A 20,966-nucleotide genomic window follows, 5' to 3' on the forward strand; every position below is an offset into this window, starting at 1 on the left:
TTAATAAAGTCATGGCTGATCTCAAATCCATCTGCTCTTTCATAATTTCCTATTAAAACAATGCAAGTTTTATTTTGATCAAAAATGGCAAACTCCATTTGAATTTCATAAATTATAATTCAATTTTAGCTTTTTTGTGGGCCTTTTAACTTCCTAATCCCACCTATGCTTGAAGTCAACATTTTAAATAGACATTTCTCTTGAAATGTGAACACCAAAGTCAGAAGACCACAAAAAAACATGAACTAAGATCAAATTACACATTTGTAAATTTGATACAGCTTTATTTAACAATTTTAAATACAGGCATGGAACTGTATTCAGTGCATGAAATAAACTGAGGGCACAGCAACACTGCAGTGGCTAGTGATCTGCATTTTTGCAGCCGACCACATAACATAATAATTAGAATTGGAACAGCATCATTACATTTCTGGGCTCTTTATCAGTCTGGCCATACTTAAATAACATCCCATTTGACTATGCCGGGAACAGCTCAATTTGGTAGAGCCAGTCACGTCACAGTGTTATCCACAAGAATTAGTACAGCTCTTAACTAGCAGTGAGGAAATCCATGAAATAAGTGGACTAGGCATAATTTAAACCAAGTTGCATTACAAAACAATGGACACTCCAATTACATTTCAGAAACTTGTTTGCGGAATTAAATCCAAAGAGACTATATTACCTGAAGATTTTTTTTTGTGTGAATTTCAAAATCTGGGATCCTCTAGTTACTAAATATAATTTTACCTAATGAAACACCACAGCAGTTGCACTTAGTGTGAAATACCCCAAGCAGCAAGAGCACATTAGTTCAATTAGTTTAGTAGGAAGTGTTAAAGAAAGTCTATTTTGCACAACTATTGACATGCAGCTGCACGAAAGCTGGGGCAATTTCTAATCAATGGCCAGAGAGAATATAGGCAAACCCCATTAAACAGTTGCAGTGACACATCTTGGTTACACCTAAATAGTTCAGATTATTCTTGGGATCCAGATACAAACTAGCTTTATTTAATTGCATGTTGAAAATAAAATTTAGCCTACTAAGGAAGATAATTATTGCGAGATTTCAAACATACAGATGTTCTATATAATGAGAACGAGACCGGAAATTACAAACTAAGTCGTATTGTCGGCCAGTTTGCTTAAGTACATCAAATTATAAATAGAGCCACCAAATTCAATTTCAAAAATAATCTAATGCAACCTCAGGGCACTTGTACATAAAGGGTGGCAAGTCGATGTTCGGTGGAGAGCTACCACAATAATCCCACCTGCTAATGAGGAAGCTGCAGTAAATCAATAGAACATTATTATAGTGGCTTTATCTGTATTAATGTCCATGTGAAACTTACTAGACAGTGAACCATCAAGATATCCCAGTGTACTAGTTGGGTAGCAAGATTGCACTGGCCTAGATCCACAGTATTCTATTGTACATGAAACAGGTATCTGAATCTTACAAGAACAAGTCTGGGCTTCAATTGAAAAAAAAAGAGCAAAGCTTGGCGCAGCAACAGCACAGTACAGTAACAGCAACCCATTTAAAACATGCACACAGGTACAGCAGCTTTCATATTAGTTCATGGGTCTCTGCTTGTCTGATATACTCAAACTAATCTCCCTTCCCAACTGGAAGAAGACAATCATAGCAAAAGGGCAAGGAGATTTGTTCCAGTAATCAAGTTCCAGACCACAGTTAAAGTTTTGCCCTTCTTATTAACTGGAGAGCAAATATTTGGGACTAACTGAACAAATTTTACTTTTAAAATCCTTACAGAGTGTACAATTATGGCTATGGGGAGCAAGACCTCCAAGGTGTACCCATCCACCACCTACTTATGTGGAACCCACTCAGCCGAGACATGCACAAAACCATCATGCTCTCAAGCACAGTGGATAACCAGCAGTATTTAAACTGGATACCAGCCATCTGCTGACTCCAATGAAAATAACTTACTAATTTTAAAAAAATATACTTAATACTTGTAAAAATGTCCAAAGATAAATAGGATTTTCTGTGCTGCATTAAAATGACACCCAAACTGTAGCTGGCTTCAGGTATGCTTGCAGTTCAGAAAGGAGCAAACAGAACTGAATACCCAGTGATGAGGAGAATGAGCAGGATCTGTTCAGTGTGATTTACCATGTCATCCAGTTGTCTTGGTCCTTTTCCCAAAGGGACATGTCACATTCACAGATGCCACATCCCAGCACTGCCTTATGGCTGACGGTCAAGATGAACTGGGCCACACATTCTTGAGAAGGCAGGGAAACAAGGGTAAATATCCAAAAGTTAAACAACACATGTCTAATACTTAGGAATTTGCCCATGGAACCACTGAGCTACATGGGGCAGTGGGAGGAATCAGTGACGTAACATCTGTAAATGCATGGAATCATACTGTGCACCTGAACCAAATTCTATCTCAAGAGTTGGATTTCAATTTAAAAGGCTACTCATTCATGAAATATGACAGAGTCATGGGCAGTTATCAATTTCACCCTCTCACCAAAGCCTGACAAGGAACAATTTGGCCCAATATCAGATGGCTTCCCAGCAGAACCTGACGCATTTATAAAGCGATTCATGCTACCAAGTGGATTCCTGTACCATTAATCCACACCCGCTGTGTCCTTAACTATGTGCCTTAAGGTCTTGAATTAAGATTAAGTATATAACTTATATCTAAATTCTTATGTTCCCCAATAGTTTGATTTGACCTGAAAAAATACTGATTTTAAGCAGCACCACACCCAGAGTTTGATCAGTGCTACATTGAACTTAACCTTTAGCGCAAAGACAAGTGGCAGACTGCATAGTCTGTTCAATATGGGCTACAAGAGTGAATCCACAAAGATGCTTGTGAAACCCATACACTCTAGCAGCTGCCACTGTAATCTATTAGTCCTCTTTCCCTATACAAGGCTAAAATGCTTTCGATCTGTTATCTTTTTCCTCACCAAGTAAACAAGTTCCAGAGACCTGGCATTAGTGTAATCTCTGGAACACACAGTAAGCTGGGTCTTTGTTTTCTTCTCTATAATTGCGTTAGCAGCAAGCTGTCCCAGAGTCACACAATGCTACCGGAGCAAATTGCATTTGTATTTAGGTAACTCTGTTCAGCTACACGTTATCACCGAACTTCAAACAGATCAGATTTTACAACATAAAAAACTGTACATAAGATTTTGTTCAAATACATATCAACATATAAATATAGACAGAAGCTTCCAGCTAGGAACTCCATAGTCTTCTCTAGCGATCAATCATAAGGAGAGAAGCCCCAGCCCCCCCCTTCTCAGAGACCTCCTCAAGTCCATTCTGGATTTTTTGTTCTTCAGTGCCTTTGGAACTATGTGTCCAGTCTGAATTGTGCAAAACAAAACTGACGCCACTGTTGAAACATGGCGAAAGCATGCGGGGCGAGGGTGAGGAGGGGCAGGGCAAGGGAGGGGTCATCGCTCTGGTTCAAGTTCCTGCTGCAGTGGGCGCCTCTTCTCATGACAATGCTTCTTATGGGCTGGCCAGTCTTTCTGTTGACACTGGGAGCCACAGTATCGTGCTACCTGGCAACGGCCACAGATGTTGAATTCGCGCAGCTGAAACAAATGGAGAAAACATGAGAAACATGTAGCTTGATGAATTGATAGAATTATTACACCACTGGATACAATCGCCCCGAAGCACAGAGCTCTGTGGCGTGATTCCTATGTAAAAGAACCTTTTGTAGTCAAGACAGCAGCAATGCAACCTATCTAAACCACTATTTGAGCAACTTGGTTGATAGTCATGTTCTAAAACCCTTATTTCTTTTAAGTGGTGATTCTTAATTTGACAGCTATTGTTTGCAGTCTCTTTGATTATCTATCCTAACTCCTTCAGGAATGACTGACCATTATAATTAAACAGAGCAATTAACCAACATACCAAGCTTCACATCCATTAGAACAATTATTAAAAATGGCATTAGCAAAGTGCAGAATTACTTCACTAACTGAATGGCTGTACACTATGCTGGTAATGGCATTGTGCACCAGAGGATACCAAGTCAAATTTTAAGCGGAGAAATTTAAAAGTGAAACTGACTACAAAGCTGTCATAAAAGCCACTGGTTAACTAAAGACCACTCGAAAACAATACAAGCTATCCATCCTACAATAATACTGATGTGTGGCTGTATTTTAATAACAACTTGGCCCACTCAGTAAGCTACATGCTTCCATGATATTCTCCCAAGCATATGGTGACAAGTAACTGCAAGTGCTGAAACCTGCAGCAAATAACTGAGCTCCTGAATGAACTCAGCGTGTAAGGCAGCATCTGTAGAGGGAAAGAGACAGTCAATGTTTTGGGTCAAGACTGTAACTAGACTGAGTGGGCGTGAAGGTGAGGTAAGACAACCACCCTACTGGCCATTTTCCCCACTCAGTCCAGATGAAGGGTCTAGACCCAAAACACTGCTTATTCACCCCCCAGAGATCCCTTCAACAGCTTGTTTATTTGTTACTTTCAAGAGTATGATCTATAGAGACTCAAAAGACTGATCAACACCCCCCTCCCACAATGCAGGAAGTGCATTAAAAAATATGGAAAAGGTTTTGTTTTAAAAAACATCTGTCAATAGAAAACTTAGCAACAACGCCCAACCGCAAAAGTAAAATCCTCCACCTTCCTAATGTGATGCTTTCTAAACCAATTCGAATATGAAAGTTGTGGCTGTATTGTATTCGCATTCACTAACACTGCATCCAAGATCACTGATGTGGGAGGAAGGCTTAAGAGCACATTGGTCTGAACTAGTCTCAGCACATAATCCAAAGAGTTATGAATACCATTTCAATCACAAAGAATAAAATGATTGCATCTGAAAATTGAAGCATCAAACTAGTCAGTAATTACGTGAAAATGTATCATTAATTCTGACACCTGACAATCTTACCTAGCTACCAAAACAAGCACCTCTCATTCCATTTGTGAATGGAACAAAGGACAGGAGCAGCAGGCCATTCAGATAATAAAACTTCAACTTCATATAGAAAGCCTACATTTCCCTCTTAAAGAGGAAGTTTGGCAGGGAGAATTTGGAACTTCAGTGAAACTGGACAAACTTCTGCAGCTCCTCTGGAGTTGCACCTCAAATCCCAACAATATTCAAACCTAAATATCAAGGTTGTTGGGAAAATCAATTCAGGCAAGCACTTCATCTGCTATTCAATGCCAGTCTTAGAAATCATAAGAACGCTTAAATAAATTGCATTTTATTTTAATAAATTTTATTTATTAAATTGCACAATATTCTAAGTCATTACAGTTAACACGCCGTATAATATACCATTGAAAAAGATGTCTTTTCTTTCCAATTCTTAAAGACCAATTCTCAAAGTACTGATGATGCCAACTTGCTGGTTAAATTTGAAAAAAGCAGAGGTTTCACCAGGAGTCTGGCCAAATTTCTTTTCAGAAGAATCACTTTATTTGCCCATTCATCTCAATTGTTTTTGTTTAAATTGTGCAGCTCACAAACTGATTACCATTGTTTGCATGATCATTGGAGTTCAAACATAATTAACTTGACTAAGCACAATGTTAACCTTCAAAGAAACATCAGCTTAAGTAAAAAAAACCTGTCACAAGGAGGCAGGTACAGATACAGCATAAACAAAACTGACGCAGCAACCTCTTGTGGCCAGGATAAACCCCAGCCCCCCAACCTCTATGATTTACAGCAAAAGACAGCTAACATGTCAACATGTCAAGTTTGTAAATCTTGCAGGAGCAAACAATGTTTGGAATGGTGAGGGTGGAACTCTGCGGGAGAGGTGTCGGATAAGTGGCAAAGAAGTTGCCAGAGGCAGGGGGTGGCACAGGTGCAGACCCACCCACCCCTGAGACACCAGGCAAGGTCATTTGATTCCAAACAATTGATTTATTATGAATAAACTCTTCTCGGGTTTCTAGTCGGGTACAGGTATTGATTATAACCAACGATTCAATGACAAATTCTCATCTTCTTCAGGGCAAGTCGAGTCTGGTGGTATTCATACCCCTGCATTCCATCCCTCCCGATTCCTCCTCCAATCAGGTTTCTGCTCTCCCACTTTGTTTATAACCGTATTCCAGTTCTTACAGTGAGACCTTCGTCTTTGTTAAAATTCTTTCCCTCTAGTTTTATTTCAATGAAGGTCTTGCTCCAAGTAAGAACTGGAATTCAACTGCAAAAAAGGCGGGAGAGCAGAAACCTGATTGGATGAGGACTAATCAACCAGGAGGGACGAAATACAGGGGTATAAATACCACTGGACTAGACTTGCCCAGACATCATCACTCATATCATGAAATTTGTGTTTTTTTTGCAGCAGTACAGTGCAATATATAAAATTACTACGATACCGTGCAAAATTCTTTGGCACTCTAGCTATACATACATGCCCAAGATTTTTGCACAGTACTGTACCTCCTGATAGTTTATCAAACTTTGGGGGAGTTGTCATCTTGCTCAGTATTAAAATTTCTCAGAAAATGTTACGTGAAGCATCCTTGGGAATCATTAGATGATGTTATATGAAATCCTGTTAGGAATTAAAAATAAAGAAAACACAGCAAATGTGGATCCTTTAATAGCTTCCACACTCACCTGTTTTTCCATCATAGTGCATGGTGGATAATGGCACTCATAATACGTGCAAGAATCCTCTTCATCCTCCACAATGTCACCATTGGCATTGTAGTAACGTGTGAGGTTCAACTCAGGGAATTGCTCCTCAATGGGGTCTGCAGGCACCTGTTGGATAGCCAGCCAATACAGACTCTGTTCCCTGCAGGCAAGAAAAAAAAAACTTAGCACAGCAACTAACCACACAATAACGACAGCAACCTCAGAATATTGCAAGGGGGTAAACAAGCTAAACTACATCCCTAGTTCTAAAACTACGTAGGGTCTTCTAAAGAAGTGTCAATATTGCTGAAAACATTAACTTTATGCTTGGAGGACAATAAAATTGTGTACTTAGTGTATCAGATGAAGAACTCCCCACTGCCCGTGTCAGAGGTATGCACTCCCAGAGCACAGTACAAGTTGCCTCTACAAACAAGGAAACACGTAATTTAGCTCTCAAACATATTCGGCCATTCATTTAGATCATGGTCAACCTAAACTCTACAAAAACGCCTTGCTTCTATACTCCTCAATATTCCAATAAAAATCCATGCTGGGCCTGAATATGTAAAAATTGACTATTCTCTCCACAACTTGAGACACGACATGGTCTCTAGCATAAGTTCTGACCTGCACTCCACTCCTTCCTATTTCTAAATAAGGCGGCGAGAGGGACTGGTAAAATCTTCATTAGGTATTGGTTCCTGCTCAGAACTTTTTCTATCCAGGTTTAAAGAAAGTACAACAGAGACTGCTTGAAATGGAAGCATCTGTGCAGAACCAGCAGAAAAAGATGGGTGTTGTTAAGAGATCACACATCATTATTCATTACCTGCAGGGAGAATTTGCTGCTTCAAGAGCAGACAGGGCCTGATGGTTACCAGTAACTCAACCTACAACACATTACCTATAATCCAAATGGAACTGGTAGCTGTTATTTTCCCAAGTTATGCATTTTTTACCGTAGTTACTAAATCTTGCCTGACGAATGGAAATATACTGTCATGGCACAGTTCTGACTTGCCTTTGTTTACTGGAGATCTCTTCCGCCTTTGGCCTCCAACCTATGGGGACAAGCTTGAGGTTGTCCAGTCGATTGTCCACTGTGACAGCATTGATGTGAACCACCTGGAAGCGTGGTGCTATCCCTCCTCTGTGCCGCTCCCTAGACAAGTTAGAAAAAAAGTTATCCAAAGCCTCCACGATCTAAACAAAAACCCAAAAACAGCTAGAAAAACCACACAAAAATATCCCCATACCTCCAATATAGACAAGCCAGGATTACTGCCAGATCATTTTTTTCTTTAAAGCACCAAACAAAACTGACTTCTTTACTCAAAAAATTGTAATTCAAAATGAACAAAAACATGCATCGTAATATTGACAGTACAAAGAAAGACGGACCTATCCAGGTTACTGATAAATCTGAGCACAAAAGCAAAAATAAGTAGATAAAATTGTCTATAGTATGATTTTGTGACAGTGCTCTAAAGAACTTGAGTCAGTGGAAATGTGGTCACTTTTCAACCAACTTGTGAACAAACTCCCACAAACATTACTGAAGTAACTAACTAAATTTAAAAATAATTAATGGAGGGAAAATGCCCCCTTTTTAAAGCATTGTATCCAGTAATTGATATAATATCTTGGAATACATGGCATCAGATCCATCGATGAGATGATTTTGTAAAATTCATATCCTGTTGCCATTAAATCTTTCCGCTTTGATATCATAGCAAATTAGTTCATCAAAAATAAGCTGCATGTCAAGTAGAAGAAATGCCAATGAACAATGTACTTCAGGCAGTGGCTCCTAGTTGACATACACTGAACTGTTCCAAGTTTCAAAACTGATGCAAAAGATACAATCTACTTGCAAAAACTTCATTTTCACTATTCCATTCTGAGCTAAATTAACTTTCTATTAACTGAATATAACTAATACAAGCAACACACATCAAAGTTGCTGGTGAATGCAGCAGGCCAGGCAGCATCTCTAGGAAGAGGTACAGTCGACGTTTCAGGCCGAGACCCTTCGTCAGGACAAGCATGGGTTCATGGAAGTAGTAGTTCCTTCAGAGCACTTAAGGGGAAGATGATAAAAAGGACAAGAGTGTAAAGGGGTTGAAATGTGTGGGAAATGGAGGTGGAATTGAGACCCATACCAGCTATGGACAGAGGAAAGCCACAGTCAAAGAAAAAGGACAATGCATTAAAGTCATTGACACAGACTCCAACCGGCAGAGTAGATACAATGGAGACAGAACTAGAAGCAAGGTGGAAGGGGTATGGAGAAAATAGATGTGGGAATTGGTGGACTTCTAACAATGGAGGCATCAAGGAAGATAACAATCAGAAAAAGACCGACTGAAAGTGAGTAGAGAGGATATTGGCAGCAAAGGCAATTCAGTTCTTGAGAACTTCAATACACAGAGCACCATGGCACAGCTCGGAGTGCTCCAGAGTTCAGAGCTCAATATCGGCACTGTCTTTATGAGTTCACGTTCTCCACATAAACTCAGTTGATTTCCTCTAGGTGCTCCAATTTCCTCCCACAGTTCAGATGCACCAGTCCAGTATCTGATTTAGGTAATATTTAGATAAATAAACTACATATATAATGTGTGGGGGATAATCTCCGTTCAGTCCACTTCAGGAACATCATTGGCCAAACCGTTGTATGTTTTCAATCTCCTATATTGCATGCAAACTTGAACATCTCATGCTCTATCCTTGTACACCGCACCCTCAGGGTATATTTGTATTTCCTGATAGCACAGGAGGCAGCAATTTCACCTAGAACCTATGAAGACCTTCATGACAATAAACAACAATGGCTCTTATTTACAACATAATGGAGATTTATTTACTTCCTTTGTTGACAAGTGCATCTTCATGTAGGATGTGGTTTCAGAGAATTACTTCCAAACCACCAGTCAACAGCTATGCTTGCACACTTTATACAAATATATACACTCAGTGCCCACTTTATTAGGTATTAAGAGGTGCCCGATAAAGAAGCCATTGGATGTATTTCTACATGTTAATGGTCTTTTACTGCTGTTCAAGGTTCAAAGTGTCATATGTTCACAGATGCTCTTCTGCACACCACTGTTGTATTGCATAATTATTTAAGTTACTGTCACCTTCCCGTCAGCTTGAAGCAACCTGGTCATTTTCATAGTCATTGTCATACTTTATTGATCCCGGGGGAAATTGGTTAAATTGGTTTCCTCTGACCTCCCTCATTAACATAACATTTTTGCCCACAGTACTACTCAATGGATGCTTCTTCTCCCCCACACCATTCGCTATAAGCTTTAGAGACTGCTGTACGTGAAAATCCTAGATCCGTAGTTTCTGAGTTACTCAAACCACCCTGCATGGCACCAACAATCATTCCATATCAAAGTCACAATTAAGAAAATTACTCGGTGAAAAGAAATCAGAATAACACACAGAATGCTGGAGGAATCTCCCAGTCCTGATGAAGGTCTCGCCCTGAAACATCGACTCTATTTCTCCCCATTGATGATGCCTATCCTGCTGACCTCCTCCCGCATTTTGTGCGTTACTCCAGCATCTGCAGAATCCCTGGTGTTAAGGAAATCTGAATGCAAGTTTCCATACACATTCCAAGTCAGCAAATCAATGTCTTCTAGAATGGGTGGAGGGGAAGAGGCAGGAAAAGGTAGGATTCAAAGGTGGCTCCTGTGAGAAAATTGACTAGGGACAGATTGCTGGGGGAACAGCCTGTTTCCTTGTAAAGCTATGAACTGATTCAGAATAGGGCGAGCAACCGACATTTAGTTCTCAGCCACGTTCAATAGTAATTTCCCTAAATGGTAAAACTGATACAGAACAATCTTATTCACAGCACATTCTTCAACATGTTAATCACTTGGCTCTATTTAACACATTTGCAGACCTTTACACAATGAACAGCACTAGTGCTTATTCACTAATATAAAAAGCACTTTATTCATTGATTCTGCTGACAAGTGCATCTTCATAAGGATGCACTTTGACAGAATTTGTTCCAAATCACCAGTCAAGAACTATGCTTAATTCCCCCAAAATTAGGTGGGCTTTGTGTATACAGTATTTTCTGGCTAATTGGAACACATCAGGACCAGTATATTTTGGCCCAATTAAGCAGCTGTTCCAATTAGCTGAAGTTTCATGGAAGTAGTTAAGGTATAAAAACTACCATTTAACTGAGAAAAAAATTATGCACTTAAATGAAATGCAAAACAAATTAGAACACTATATACACTATTACAGTATTATAAAACTTAGTTCCTAATAGCTCAGCCACTGTACACTGCCTCATTCTTTTGAGTGCCTGTAAATAAACAAAAATCAGCAGACACTAGCAAAATAATTGACAATGTTATTAACCACTGCATCCTCCAAATCTTCATTTTCACTGTAACATTCAAGATGATTATCAATACCTTCAAATTTTTCGTAGCTCCCATCTTGAAGTAGTGAAATTGTTTCCTTTTCACTCTTGGCTGAACGCTTGAAACCAGTGAGCAAAACAGTTCTGAATTGACTTACCGCTCACCAACAATGAGTGACAAATCACTTTTTTGAACACAGCACACACAACTAATGCTATTTAAAAATGGATCACTCTAAGCACAGTGTAGTGTATAACTGCAACACAAGTACACATAAGCACCTGCCAAATTAAATGGAATCCACAGTATACAGCGAGAGGATCAACTTTCTGACTACGGCTCAGGCCAGTGTCGCCTGTTTTCAACCAACCAGGAGACAGGTGTTACAGTCCGTGCACTCCACCGGAGCCTGTGCTGCTCACTAGATATTGCTCGGTAGAAGACAAACTGTATTGTGGTCAACTATAGATTGCTGCAACATTCATGGAAGCAGAATCCTGGATGATATTTTTTGTGAAACTAATTTTACTGATATATGTGCCTTGTGCTGTGTGTGCCTGTTGGTACCGTCTTGGACCTTGGCCGCAGAGTAACAGTTGTTTCAGTTGGCCATGTTCATGGGTACTTAACATTCCAGGGGTGAGGTGTACATTCCAGTCTCAGAGGAAATCTCTCATGGTCCCAGAGCACTTCCTCCTGTCAAGAAAGCTCACCAATGCTTCTGCTTTGAGAAGTATGAAGAGAGCTGGACTTCACACATGTTGTGCATTTAATATTTCAGCAATATTTGAGTAGGCGTGCATATACATGTTGATTGAGCACTCTTGTTCATTAAAAATAATTCATTATGGGTTATATGTATAAATACGTAAATTGCAAACTTCACCACACTACCATGTGATACGTGCACGCCTCGCTTAACATGAAGTCAGACCCACATTTCCGACTCCAGGGTCTTCCTTTGAATTAGTTTAATATTTTGAAGTTACAAAATGTAACACCACAGACATGCAATTGAGAGCACCCTAACGCACTGCATCACTGCGGTACAGAAACTGCACTGTAGTGGACAGGAGGGATAGACAACAGATATTACAACGGCCCGGCCCAACGCTTCACTGACACTAGCCTACACGCCAATAAGGACATATGCACAGAGGAAGGCCAGCAATATCATAAAGGATCCCTGCTTATCGACTGTTTGTCCCACTCCCATCAGTGCAATGGAAAGTAATGATCATACTTAGCAGATTATGATGCAGAATGAGAATACATTTCGATTTAAGCAAACGAGAAGGACAGAAAACAATGATCATTTATAGGCCAGCAAACAGCAGCTGTACAGTATGGCATAAATCAGGAAAGTAGAGGTTTGAGTAACCACGGTAATATTGTAACTGTAAGGGACTTTAATCCACATCGACTGAACAAGTCAAATCATCAACAAGGTGGAAGATTTCATGAATGGATACTAGATAGTTTTAAGTATATTGAGGAAGCAATAAGGAAGGCAATTTAAAATCTTGATCAAAAAGAATTTTACACCAAGTTGAAGAGAAATAATTTGATGATAAACTAATTTATTATATCCTGAAGATATGCATCCTAAAGTTATCAAGAAGTATCTGTCGAGATAATGGATGGTCTGATTATCATGTTCCAACTTATTTTTTAAAAGCAGATTATAGAATTGTTATTTCCAAGTTTGCTAATCGAGGTAGGACTGAGAGCAGTGGAGGGTGCAGAGGCTTAAGAAGAACATGGATAAGCTAAATAGGGAAGAATACTGCTGGTTTAAATGTAATGAGGAAAATGAAATTGTCTACTTTGTTGCACAAGAGAGAAAAGCTAGTGAGATACTGGATAATGTCGATGTTCAAAGCCACAGAAGTGTGCATATATACAAGTCAATGTTGGATTTGCTGTGAGAAAATTGTGGACTGTCTGCATCTTCTGGTCTTTAGAAGTGACAGGAGTTCTAATTGAAATGGAAATTTCTTGCTACACTTGACATGTTGGGATTTATGGAGGATTACAGAACAAGGGGCAAGCTCTATATGACTGAGAAGAAAGTTCTTACCTCCAAGATACATTAATCCTGTGCTGTAGATGCTCAGTGGTCAAGTCAAATCCAAACAGATTGACTAATTTCTAGATACCAAGTGAACTAGGAGTTATGGGGACAGAAAAATAATGCCAACCTATAGATTGAAAGTGAACTTTATAAATGGTGGAGCAAATGAAGAGTCTGATGTACTGCTTTGTTTTTTCCTATATTTTAATATTAAACTTATTCAACACCCCAGACCTGATTCATACCCAGGTCTTTCAGTGATTAGGAATGTCCTAATCCCACAGATGATCACGAAAACACCAAGCAATATTCTAGCATTACTGAAGTACTCACCAGAGCAGCTCGTGCAGAGGACGCCCAGAGCCTCGTCGTTTGCTAATGTCAAATGCATACGCAAATATTTTTGCACCATTTCCATCAGCATCAATTTCCATCCGAGCCTATGATAAGAGGAGGGCAATTGGATACTAAAGTTCACATATGATTCTCAGGAGTAGGTGAAAACTATCAGACCCCAAAACCCATCTTCTATTCAATTAGGTTCCAAATAATTCATAAATCAAATCAATTCCATAAAGCCCTTGCTGCCAATAGTGAGTAAAAATTTGTTTTGAAATTATTAAACAATCTCCAAACCTCAGGCTTTTGGGGATGAAAGCTGCTTGTGCGTAATGCTACTTGTGATGTGTTAGCAGATTAGCCAAGGTTTGCTGATATTCATCTCTCAAATATTTTATTTGACTAACACATGATCTGCAAGCAGATGCAACTTCAAGTGTAGATTAAGCCTTTGCCAACTGTTGACTTACTAACAAGCACAATATAAAGGAGCTTGTCAATTGAACGGAAGCCACACTTGGGAGCAGCTAACTTTTAAAGCAGCCCTGATATCGGTCCATTAAAATTTATCATCTATATTAACGTAATCATGTCACTGTCAACAAAAGCTACATTCTCTATAGTGCTTTCATATGTCTGCTTACCTCAAAGGTATAATTTTCCACCAGTGGGATGTCTTGCTCATCTATTAGTGTGTACTTAGTCTAAAGAAGAAAGAAAACAATTGTTAGGTCAAACAAAAATCACATATTTCTTTCACTGTAATATGTTCAAACCTATTATTAAGCAGTAGCACTGCAATATAAAATAGTAAATATATCCAGAGTAACTCACTGCTTATTAACCATGCCTCCACTATGTAGTGATGGTTATTCATAAAGCCCAACTCCCAATTGCCAAAGATTAACTACCAAAATCACTTCACACTTAGATCTACAAATTGTGTGCTTCATACTTATCCCCAGTGTAAACAGGGCAAAGATCAATTATTAAAGCATTCTATTGGAGTTCCAATACAACCAATTGTTGTATCATTACTGAGTTTAATCCCGCTCCTGGAAAAATAATAACTCCACTCACCCACCCAGTACCTTGTGTTGCAAGTGTTATTGCAGATAATTATCTACCACTATTACTCAATAATTCCAAAAACACCTCTCCCATCAATGAGCATACTTGTATCAGAAGCTAATCCAGTTCACATATACGTCAAGATCAGTAACTGCTTTCAGATTCTAGGACTGGATCTACTTTTGGTGATGCTTCTAGCTATGAAGGCCCCAAGCTCTGGAATTCCCTACCCAAGTTTGCCCATCTTTCTTCTGTCAAGCTATCCTCTTTAAGCTGAGCTATTCGACCTCTGCCAACACCTCCATACAAAGCGTAAGACCAAACTGTGCTTCATAACACTCCTATAAAGAGAATGTTATAAAGAGATGGTTGACACATTACATGTGCTACATAAATAGACACAGTTGCTCTTGCATTAACAAACTGAGTTTGTCACCTTCTTAAAATGCACATTTGTAAAACATAGGCGTTATTGTTATCAAGAAACAAGCTACCCTCAGAACAGGTGAAACCTGAGTTCGTCATTTATTTGGATCATTATAAACCTCAGTATTGTAATATCTTCAATTAAACCACACCTGATCGCCTAATTCTACATTGTTTACTTACTCATAAGTAAAGCCATGAATTCCAGGTATTAAAAACACATCCACAAACATCTTATTGAAAGGTAATATTCCTGCAAAGGTGTGATGCCATGTTTAACAGAAGCCCAACCTCAACCAACCAGAATTCCGATAAGAACCCTCTTTTCAGGTTCAAGGAGGATAACCTTACATTTTGCTAGATGTACCAGTTATTCCTGATACTTGATCCATTTGTAATTTAATACTTCCATCTGCATTGCTTACAATGCCACCCATCTTTGTCTCAGGCACCAACCTGTTATATATTGCTTTCTAGCCCATTCTCCATGCTTCATAAAAAAAATCTGTTTAAACAATAAAATCTTGACAGACACCACGACATACTGCTGTTCAGTAACTACCCATTTTCCCTTCCTCAAAACCATAAAAAGATTTACCAGTTGACCAATTCTAAATGGATCTACGAGGTTCTGTCTGCTCAACCAAAACATTTCAAGATGTTCATTCCCTCTATTCTTAATTATAAACTCCAGTGATTTTCCAGACAACAGATGTTAGACTAACTGATGTTATTCCCTGGTTTCTCACTTTCACCTTCCATAAATGGCAAAACAATATCTAGTTTCCCAACTTAACAGAATGGTTCCCACAATGAGAACAGTGTATGCTTGTGTCAAGAGTACCTGCAATGTTCACATTTACTTCCATTAAAATCCAGAGATGAAAACCATCTGGTCCTGGGGAAATGCCACTCTTTGGTGCCCTCTGCATTTATTCACCTCTAGTAAGATTATTGCTGTTTATCAATCTGCACACCTCCAGTGTCAGCTGATAACCAAAATGTTCCACTCCAGGCAACATCCTGATGAATGTTCTCTACACCCTCACATCTTCCTATCATGTCATGACAAAAAATGCATGCAGTGCTCCAGGTGAGGTCTGAGCAACACTTTATAAAGTTGTAGCACAGCCTCGCTGCTCTTGTATTCAGTGGTTTGACTAATGATAGCCAGTATTCCATATGCCTTCCTAATCCCATTATCTATCTGTGCATGGACCTGCAAGGATCTTTGGACTTGAACAACATGGGCCCTGTTCCTCAATATTCCCTTGAACCTCAGCATTTATGGTGCGTGTCCTAGCCTCATTAGTATTCCTAAATGCATCAATTGCCCCAGTTTCCTTCCAACACCCCAATAACTTGCCGATAACCAAAATAAACTTCACTCACAATTACGTTCATAGAGAAGGCATTAAGTAGTCTTCAATTACTTTTCTTAAAACCAAATGCACCGGTGCCACTCATATTGCCCCAAGATGGTGCATTACAATAACTGAGGGACGTCCTCACCTAACCCAGCCCCTCCATAGTCAGTAGCAGAACTCTGTACAGTGGTTCTTCCCCACCAAGCCCTTGCGGTGACTGCGCAGAACTTCAGTGTATCCATCAGCAAGTACTCCCTACAGGCTGAAATGTACACTCCGCAGCAACTCTCTACAGATGCCCCGATGAGCTGGCAGACCAAACGGCACCATTCATCAAGTTCATGATCTTCCAGCAGAACTTGATGTCTGACTTACTATGCGTCCCCGGGAGCAGTCCATAGATCAGAGAACCACCAGTCACACAAATGCTCAGGCCCTTGCATCTTCCTGCAAACCCTCCTCACAAACTCAGTCAGCAAAGAGGTGAGTGACTGCCTTGTCCCAATATAGACCTCTTGGGGGACAGCATGCTATGGGAGTGATGCTCCGTGCATGCAGGGAGAATCAGAATGGGAGGGCCAGCCAAGTGAGATTGTTGGTGAGGCATTCTGCTGGACAGTTTGCTCAAGGGAACTGTATCTATCAAGTCTTTCCCCTGCAGTATCTGCAGGATGTTCCATGCTGAGCACAGCCTGATGGACTTGCAGTCAAAAGTGTTGGCCTGGAAGAACTTTTCCAAGGATGGGCAATGCCAACTGGGACATGTGCAGCAACAAGACCAGACCCATCCTTAACACAGGACAGACACAACCTTGGCACTTGGTGCCCACATACTTTCCCACACACAGCCTGATGCAGCCACATATGAATGTGGTCAACAGTGTGAGAGTGATACTGGGTAGGCTTTGCACCCGCTGTCCCGGGCTTTGCACATCACGACTCATCTTGGATCCCTAGGTGAACTGGAAGATGGCCTGGGTGATTTCCAAGTTGGAGGAGTGAGGGACAGGCCACACCTGCAGTCCTGTGAACACCTCACACCTGACGGACAGGGCTCCTCCCAGTTATTGAGAAGGAACATCTTCTCCACAGTACCAATTTCTGTTTTACCCTTCCATTCCGGCTCCAGCCAATTCTTGTTAGATACCTCAGCCCCTCCAAATCAGATGCCCAGGACCTTCACGTAATCAGACTTGACAGCAAAGGGGACACGGGACTGTTTGGACCAATTACCAGAGAGCACAGCCTCGCTCTTCGTGTGGTCAACTCTTGCCTCTGATGCCAACTCAAACTAGTCGCAAATGCTGATCAATCTGCAAACTAACCTCGGACCCGAGCAAAAACATTGATGGCGCCCATATTAGGGAGGTTTCACTGGACCCCTCTACTACCTGAGAACATCACCTGCCTGTATGCTCTCGCCCTTCCAGATGGTTCCATACAGCACATAAACAAGAAAAAGCAGACATCAAGGCCAGGGTCAATCATGGCGAACTCTAGACTTGATGGGGAAATTATCTGCTCCTCACCCATTGATTTGGACTACATCACGGATACGTGTGGAGGAGCAGGATTCAATTCCCGATTCCCTCCCCAAAGCCCATTTTGGAGAGCACGTCCATCACGCACATGTGAGAGACCCTGTCTCAAATGCTTTGGCTTGGTCCAAGCTGACCATGCAGGCAAAGCCCAGCAAGTGGCAAAATAAATAAAGGGACAAGCATGGTCATGGGACAGAAAATAAGTTACAGAGCTAGAGGGAAATGTTTGAACTGCTGGGAATAGACCCAATGGGCTAAATGGTCTTGGATAAGCTTAGGCTGTCATAAGCAAGCAAATAAATACCTTAATACAAGTTAACATTCTTCCCAAGCAGAGACCACAATTTATCTCATCATCAACTCCTTTGCACCTTGTTAGCTACCATTTGCACTATTCTCTACAACAATGAGATTCTGAGCCACCTACAAGTCCTAGTTACAGAGTTACAGGCTGCTTCCATTACCTTCTACTGTTTAGCCACCAGTGTCTTTTGCAAACAAGACCACTTAAAAGTACAACCAGTTATCACTGAAAATAAAAAAAAATGTAGATACTGGAAGCAATCAATAGGTCAAGCAGCATCTGCAAAGAAATAAAAATTAATGTTTCAAAAGCACATGCCATGTCCTGATAAACAGCAATTCTATTTGTCTGCCACAGGTTCTGTTCCAAGTGCTTCCAACATTGTACGTTTCTTCTGAAGGTCTGTAGCAATTTTGCACAGTACTGTTTCGGCCCTTATCAAATGCCCAAACCACTGTTTCACTCACAATTTTAATCTCTTGGCAATAGGACATTTATGTCCCGAGCCAATGAAATACTCCAGCAGGAATAGACATCAGCAAGTTGAGTCTTTCCCTTAAAAAAAACTGCTTCCATTTCCCTGCTTCATTGACAATTTTCTTGTGGTTTCTGTGTGCTCATCTAAGAATGGGGCACTTACCCTATTTTATAAAACCTACCAGTGTCAATGAGAAGTTGCTGCACAGCCAAATTAAAATTGTAGACTCATGAACCAGTGTTCACTCCACAGCAACACAATAAATTTCCATCTTCACCAAAGGTTGAGTAAGCAGGATGGGTTAGTAAGTTATCAATGGTCATGTGAATCATTGGAGTAGTGGATAGTGCAGAAGTTTGCTGCAGCTTACAACTGGACATTGACAGGATACAGAACTGGGCTGTGAAATGACAAATGGAGAGCAATCCACAAGTGTGAGTGATACACTGAAAGGTTGAATTTGAAGGCACAATACAGGGTTAAATGGTAGGATTCTTAGCAGTGCAGAGGAACAGTGGGATTTTGGGGTCCAAGTCTATAGATCTCTCAAAGTGACCGTAAAAGTTGATCAGGTTGTTAAGAAGGTATATGACTTGTCAGCCTTCATTAGTCAGGAGACTGAGCTTAAGAGCTGTGAGCTAGTATTTCAGCTCTAAAAAACCCTGGTTAGACCACTATTGGAGTATTATGTTCGGTTCCAGTTATCTCATTATAAGAAGGATAAGGAAACTGTAAAGAGGGTACAGGGGAGATATTATCAGGACGCTCTTTGGATTAGAGAGCAAGTCTTATGAGGAGAGATTGAGTCATGGCCATTCTATGTGGAACGAAGGATGAGAGTTGACTTGACAGAAGTGTACAAGGTGACAAGGGCCATAGATTGAGTGGAAATGGATAATGGGGGGAGGGGCATACTTTTAAAATGATCATAGGGAAGTATAGGGGCATATCAGAAGTTAGTTGTTTTATACAGAGTGGCGGGTGCGTGGAACACTCTGCATGAGATGATGGTAGAGGCAGATACACTAACAACGTTTAAGAAACTCAAAGGTAGGCATAAGGATGATAAAAAAAAATTTTGGGCTGATCAGATTGAACTTAGGGTCGGTACAACATCACGGGCCGAAGGGCCTGTATTGCGCTGTAATGTTCTACGTTCTAAACCACAGCGCAACAGACCAAGCATTTTTTAAAGCAGATTAAGTTTTCGCGGACACATTCCCCTGAGTGCACTTCACTCGACGTAAGGTCCCGGTATCTATCCTAATTAATGATCGCCCGCAGGCGAAGTGCGCACCCGATGCCACGCGGCTAAGACATCCAGCAGAGGCAATCACACCGGTGTCTGTACACTTACTGATCAAAAGATGAGTAACTTCGATCTAAGCTACAGAAGGAAAATCAGAAGTTATAGTCTGCGGGCGGCTGCGAAATCTCACCGTACATTCTGGGGAAAAACCCAGAGCAAGTCTGGCGGGGGCACGCTGGAGACAGAGGGAACATGTGCTCCAAGTTCTCGACCAGCCACAAGTTAATGACCGGCAGTGGGTTGCTTCACACGGTAGAGGGAACTGGTGGCAACCCGTCACTGCAGCATGTGCTGCCGGTGTCAGCATGGCGGAGGGAAGTCCTTTCCACACCGGCTATTGGGTATTCCCGCGCATCGGCTCGCTGCCGGGCCACATGGACACAGTGAGGTCGCCCGGAGCCCCGCAGGCACAGCAGGCGCCGTGGCCGCGGTACCACCCAGCGGGTGAAGGCCCCGCTCCACGGTGCGCTGGGTTCCGACCCCGCTCGGTGCCTGCCGGCCTCCTCCGCCACCGCCTCCCGCCTTTTCCAAAAGCTCCGGCTTACGAGCGCCCAAGCACGCTTGCCGCCTGTTGGCCACCAAGCGCGGCCCCTCCCTCGCCGGCCCCTCACCTTGCCGGCTGCCCGACCAAGCCGCACGATCCCCAGCTTGAAGTCCGACATGGCTCCTGCGCTCCCCGTCCACCGAGCCTCCGACACGCGTACGGACACCGGCCCCGCGCCTCCCCACAAACTCTTCCGGAGTGCGTGCGGAGGTCACTGCTGCGGCCTCAACCAATCGCAGCTGGTCTCACGCCGTCACGCGGGGCAACGGTTACCAAGGTGACGTCAGTTTCGCGGGAAGCTGCCCCAAGTGGGTGGGTTTAAAGCACAGAGGAGGTTGTCCTGCCGACGTCATTGTCAGATCTCTTGTCAATCAGGCTGGTTCAAACCATTGGATGGGCTGCTAGCCCAGAGCTCTGCTGCCAATGTATGGGGTTACCTTAG

At 41.4% G+C, this 20,966-nt stretch overlaps 1 protein-coding gene across 1 annotated transcript; it reads right to left on the reverse strand.

Moving 5' to 3' along the window:
• Nucleotides 1–263: 263 nt before the first annotated feature.
• zmynd19 (zinc finger, MYND-type containing 19) lies at nt 264–20,707 on the reverse strand. The gene is made up of 6 exons (XM_072240050.1): nt 20,592–20,707; nt 14,129–14,188; nt 13,479–13,585; nt 7,690–7,830; nt 6,645–6,825; nt 264–3,609 (listed from the first exon to the last, which is right to left on the reverse strand). Exons 1-6 carry the CDS (start codon nt 20,640–20,642, stop codon nt 3,466–3,468), a joined length of 684 nt encoding a protein of 227 aa, XP_072096151.1. The 5' UTR covers nt 20,643–20,707; the 3' UTR covers nt 264–3,465.
• Nucleotides 20,708–20,966: the final 259 nt, after the last annotated feature.

Source organism: Mobula birostris, chromosome 22 (genome assembly GCF_030028105.1).
Source record: "Mobula birostris isolate sMobBir1 chromosome 22, sMobBir1.hap1, whole genome shotgun sequence".
NCBI lineage: Eukaryota > Metazoa > Chordata > Chondrichthyes > Myliobatiformes > Myliobatidae > Mobula > Mobula birostris.

Bases quoted from the DNA above. Each gene is read 5' to 3' on its own strand.
- zmynd19 (XM_072240050.1), bottom strand. From the start codon at position 20,642: ATGTCGGACTTCAAGCTGGGGATCGTGCGGCTTGGTCGGGCAGCCGGC. The intron at 6,826-7,689 runs GCAAGTCAGAAC...TCTTGCCTGCAG, and splicing joins GAGATCTCCAGTAAACAAAG to GGAACAGAGTCTGTATTGGC. The intron at 3,610-6,644 runs GTGAGTGTGGAA...CATTTGTTTCAG, and splicing joins GCACTATGATGGAAAAACAG to CTGCGCGAATTCAACATCTG.